Source organism: Notolepis coatsorum, assembly GCF_963971535.1.
Source record: "Notolepis coatsorum genome assembly, chromosome: 13".
Lineage (NCBI taxonomy): Eukaryota > Metazoa > Chordata > Actinopteri > Aulopiformes > Paralepididae > Notolepis > Notolepis coatsorum.
The window spans coordinates 46,014,815-46,020,814 of record NC_140177.1 but is presented as its reverse complement, the minus strand read 5'-3'; the positions used below and the strand labels follow the sequence as shown (position 1 = coordinate 46,020,814).

The 6,000-nt window shown below is 44.0% G+C and overlaps 1 protein-coding gene across 1 annotated transcript in view; it reads left to right on the top strand.

The window, feature by feature from the left end:
- Positions 1–3,525: 3,525 nt before the first annotated feature.
- mmp16b (matrix metallopeptidase 16b (membrane-inserted)) overlaps positions 3,526–6,000 on the top strand; it is a gene marked incomplete at both ends in the record, with an annotated part of 47,729 nt that continues 45,254 nt past the window's right edge. Inside the window, one exon of the mRNA XM_084327509.1 lies at positions 3,526–3,657. Within this exon, the coding sequence (XP_084183635.1) occupies positions 3,526–3,657 (132 nt within the window). The remainder of the gene's footprint in view (positions 3,658–6,000) is intronic.

Sequence of the window (6,000 nt, the reverse complement as noted above, 5' to 3'; positions counted from 1 at the left end):
ATAAAAATGCTTTAGAGGGCTATAAACAAAAGAAAAGTATGTGTGAATGTGTTAAATGGCCGCTTGTTACTGCTCAGACTTTAAACACTAGACTACACACGAATACATGTAGGCTACTGTATGGCTATCCATTCACAATTTACCAGAACAGGTGGGGGGGGGGAAAAATATATATATATATATATATATATCTCATTACCAGCCAACCATATAAACAAATTAGTTCCTAATTATATTTACAGTGGGCATGTGTTAGATAGCAACGCTTGTTACTGCTCAAACTTTGAACATTAGACCATAGGCTATCTATTCACAATACATAACAGATGAAAGAAAAAGAAAAAAAATACAATGGTCTTGTACAACTAGTGTCGTCTCCAATTACTGTATCATTACAATAATATTTACAATTACAATCAATAGCATATTATTATCAAACAAAAACAACCAATATCACATATGCGCTTATCCTATGCGCACACGTTAACGTTCGACGTTGTACTCAGCACAGCCAGTTGAATGAAGAAGCGGCGTGCAGACAGCGTCCCCGGTGGACAGGCGAGCGTTGTCCGTTGTCCGAGGTCAAACGGCACCACGTGTGACCGGTGTAGTCGGGTGTACTCTCTGACGGCGTTGTGTTAAGGACGACAGACATGGATGACTGTTGACGGACTTTATTTCCCTCCTGTTAGGTTACAAAGGCAACACAATGCACCAGCATTAGGAATAGTCATCTGCACTGCAGCACGTGAGCTCACGGAGTTCCAGGTGGGACTGGCTCATAAGAATGACACATTTTAATATACAATTACATTGGAAAAATATACACAATTGAATACAAAACGGACACATGGGAGCTACTGTACACACATACCTGTTAGGTTACAAAGGCAACACAATGCACCAGCATTAGGAATAGTCATCTGCACTGCAGCACGTGAGCTATGGTTGAGAAAAGACGTGACTGCATTAACTACATGTTAACAGCAGCGCACGTGTGTGCAAACTTCCTACATGCTATTAAAGTGCATTTTACCCAGTCAAACCTCCCACATAACAACTGCACAGGTACATATTAACAACAGTAGTTACATTTACAAACTCGTTTCACAGTTTTAGGAATGCAACATACAATATTTAACAACTTTTAGACCGAAGTCTTTCACTGAACATAATAATTAGTGCTCACCTCACGGAGTTCCAGGTGGGACTAACTCACCACCGGAAAGCAGGCAAGATGCGTGTCCCGGAGGACCGGAAATGTAAGTGTGTCGATGTCAAAATAAAAGCCTTAACTCCCAAAAGTGCAATAAAACAAAACGAAAGGAATGAAATCAACTTAAATCAATAAAATAAAACGTTTAGGAGTATTAGTGGAATGTATTAAAGTGTATTTTGTGATGGGGTGTAATTATCTATACAAGGCAACAAGGCACTTGTTACACCAACTTCATTTGGTTGTACTCTGTACTTCTACTTGTGCAATGACAATACATTGAATCTAATCTAATCTAATACGAGGCAATGTCGCTTACTGACTGACTGACTGACTGGCTGACTGGCTGACTGGCTGGCTGGCTGGCTGACTGGCGACTGACTGACTGACTGACTGACTGACTGACTGACTGACTGACTGACTGACTGGCTGGCTGGCTAGCTGGCTGGCTGGCTGGCTGGCTGGCTGGCTGGCTGACTGACTGATTGACTGACTGACTGACTGACTGACTGACTGACTGACTGACTGACTGACTGACTGACTGACTGACTGACTGACTGGCTGGCTGGCTGGCTGGCTGGCTGACTGACTGACTGACTGACTGACTGACTGACTGACTGACTGACTGACTGACTGACTGACTGACTGACTGACTGACTGACTGACTGGCTGGCTGGCTGGCTGGCTGCCTCCCCAATGTTGAAACATGCGTGCCTGAGTGCCGTGGCCGGGTCCGGCTTAACTAGGCTTGTCTGGTCTTGTTTCCTAAAGCTGGTAGGTTTTAACCTATTAAATAAAGTCAATCAACTTATCATTGTGTGCAAAACCTCTTTCTTCCAAATAACTATAGTGACTGCAGGATTCAGATGTAGTGGAGTAAATAAAATAGGAATACTTTAGTAAGGTAAAAAGTAAGGTATTTCTCTTGAGATGTAGTAGAGTACAAGTATAGGCCATTAAGTTCCCTAAAATGGAAATACTCCAGTAAAATAGTACAGTGCCATACATGCACCTCAATTCTGGAGGTAAATGCAGCTGAGTGAACATACTCTCCAATGACAGTGGTGTGAACAGGGCCCCCGTGGAGATGATGCAGAATTGAATCATGTGTTACGTTCTTGATCCTTGCCACAAAAAAACGACATCTGTTTAAATGCAGGTGGAGAGATTAGTTTGTGCAGGTCAATCAAGGTTTGTGTGCATAATGTTTTGTGTGTGAGGCCAACAATATTGTTGTGGTGGTCTGGTCCCCCAGTGAAACACTGCCTCCTTGTGGTATGCTTTCAGCATGTGTTACTGTAAAAACAGCATTGTACACTTGTTCTCAAAGTCAAGTCCACATTCGCTACACACACATTATCCAACTGAGGGGGCTGATCCCTTAACGTATCCTCTTGACCACCTTGAGAGCACAGGTCCCACGAAACAGTACATTAGGAGGCAGTTATTGTCATAATAAGCCATAAATAACCCCCACAGTAGGTCCTGAGTATAATTACAGCAACCTCGTAACCAGTCCATAAGAGTATGATTGTGTTTAGATGGATGATTCAGTATAGGGATGATAATTTGGTGATTGGTTGATAAATTATTTAATTAAATAACCAATCACCGATTAACGAAATTATGTTGTGGTCCATGCTCAGTGTATAGCATGTTCCCATTCCTGCCATTTTGAAGCATGTAGCGCCAGTATTCTCAAGGTGTTTTGGTAGAATTGATATATTACAAGAAGCCTAAAACATAATTATGCGTGCAGCAGCGTGCGGCGTGCCTTCCAGTCGCTGGATGATCTGATATAATATTGTGGAGCTGAATCGAGAATGTATAATCAAATATATATTATATTCAATGTGTGGTAATAATTGTGCATGGTATTACATTCATTGATATGGCTGCTGAATATAGTTTCAACCATCTCAGGCTACCTCATCTTCTATATCTATAGCACTCATGACGCGGCCAAGGAGCGTTGCGCTGCGTGCGAGAAATCAAAGCGCAGGCGTCGAGTCGGGAGGTATATCTTGCGCAGACTACTGTACAGTACATGGCTATTGATGCTGCTGGGTAGATGTAGCCCCTGATGTATATAAAAATGGCGAGGGTGGTGGATGCAAAATGCCGCGTTACCTCCGATTGATGCCAGGAAAATATATGCCATCGGAAAATTACAAGACGGGAGTCGTTTTCTGCGGGTCTCTGATGATATTTGCCTTGACAGCTCGCCCGATGGTTTTCATTTGACACAACAAGAGCCAAATCAGACGGGCGGTTCTTCTAATAAACACTTGGGGGAAAAACGGGTCATTATGACCTTAGTATCCTCCAGTAAAAGAAAGCCATCGGATTGTTTTTACGCAGCAGCGTTCTGCTTGCATTTTTTGCTTTGGATCTTATGCGCGGTGTCCGGGGAAGAGCAGCAGCACCCTTTCAGCGTAGAGGTAAGAGACACGGCCTTCAGCGCTCAGCATCATGACCGCTCTCCGCTCAGCATCATGACCGCTCTCCGCTCAGCATCATCCTCCGCGTGGAAACAAAACAACACTGACTGTAGACGCGCTCTCGAGGCCACATAACCACCCTAGCGCATAACATGGATACATTGCAGGCCTATACGAGCGAGTACGCGTTGAATATCAAGAATATCGTGTGTTTTTTCTTTTCTTTTTTGCAAATGTATACAATAAGAACAGAGTCAGAAGGATGCTCATGTCATGTGTGGTTATTAACACCGTGGGTTCACGAGCCGAAATGATCCAGCATCATGATCCCTATAGGAGCCTAATCCAGATATAGCACTCTAACTCTACTACAATGGTTCTTATACATGAGTATGGCCTATCATTTTGTTTTTAACGAGATAGCTTGTAGGCTACTTCAAGATAAGCCACACATACAGTATACACAAACCAGAGGATCGAGTCACACTTGCTTGTATCTTTGGCAGCAGCATTATGGCGTACGGTTGAAGGACATTAAACATGTAGAGACCCAAGTTGCATAATAGGATTTTAATGTCTTGTACCTTGTTGTCATATTCACCCTCACCATAGTCACAACATCACCGCCCTCCCCATCACTCTCACCAAATGACATGGTGGAAGGAAGTGACTGTTACACATCGTTATTCAATTTCACGGCTCAATGAAATCGCTCCTTTTGAACAAACAAACAAACACAACACACAGGAAACACACCCACTCAGAGAGAGAGGCAGGGATAAACAAGCCGTTTAGCTCAGCAGAAATAGGGATAGAGGAAAAGGGGGAGGGTTGGAGAGAGAGAGAGAGAGAGAGGAGAGGTAGTCAGATTAGCTAGCTGGAGCATCTTGTAGGCTGTGTAATGATGGGGAGGCAGCTGGTTGGCGCGCGGACAGCTGTGTATATAGCGTGGCCGCCTCGTGGCTCTCGTTGCCAGGATTGGGTCAAGCGATGACCCCTGGACAACACTCAACCTCACTTTACTCAGCATCGAGCTGCACTCTCCCTTTGTGTGGGAGACGAGAGAGGCGAGCAGCTTGGAGCATATTGCCGGGCAGCAGCAGCAGCAAGGAACGGTCTACAGTGAACCTTACTAGGAGGAGAGATAGGGTTCAGATGGTCAGGTGCAAATGCTGAACCTCTATTCAAAGGACTCCTCATCAAAAGCACAAAAAGCCAAACATATACCTGAACCCCAGCCAGCATCTGGGGTATATGGTAGACAAGGAGACAAATTAATTCCATCAATATTTGTGTCCCGTTAAGTATCCAGTGAATGACTACTTCACTCAGTGTGATTTGTGCAGAGATCTAAAGTCTAGCATCATCTAGAAGCCCAGTCTGTTTGCTCACATTTCGCGCTTGCACAGCAATCACAGGCAATTTGTTCTCTTGCAACAATGAAAAAGTCTTGTCATGATGGTTTTATCAGCAAGCCATTGTGCAACAACCTCCTGCTAGATGTAAGATGTTGTATGAATAAAGCAGCACGGCCGTAGCTTCATCTCTTACAGTACCTCCTAGAGTTGATGATTATGACCAAATCCATCTACTCCAGCACACATAGTAGACTAATAACTCATGTAGCCTAATTATAGCTGCACGTAATGGGAAGGCATGTGTCATAGATGAATAAGTGTGCTCTGTATCTGTCTCTAACTAGACCAAACATGAAGCATGGACTTCTTTCTCTCTTTCTATTAGAATCAAACACTTTATACAAGTCACATCACACTGCACCCATGCATCACACTGTGACCATGCATCACACTATACCCATGCATCACACTATACCCATGTATCACACTGCACCCATGCATCACACTGCACCCATGCATCACACTGTGACCATGCATCACACTGTACCCATATATCACACTATACCCATATATTACACTGTGCCCATTCACATCACACTGCACCCATGCATCACACTGTACCCATGCATCACACTGCACCCATGCATCACACTATACCCATGCATCACACTGTACCCATGCATCACACTATACCCATGCATCACACTGCACCCATGCATCACACTATACCCATGCATCACACTGTACCCATGCATCACACTATACCCATGCATCACACTGTACCCATACATCACACTGTGCCCATGCATCACACTGTACCCATGCATCACACTGTACCCATGCATCACACTATACCCATGCATCACACTGTACCCATGCATCACACTATACCCATGCATCACACTGCACCCATGCATCACACTATACCCATGCATCACACTGTACCCATGCATCACACTATACCCATGCATCACACTGTACCCAT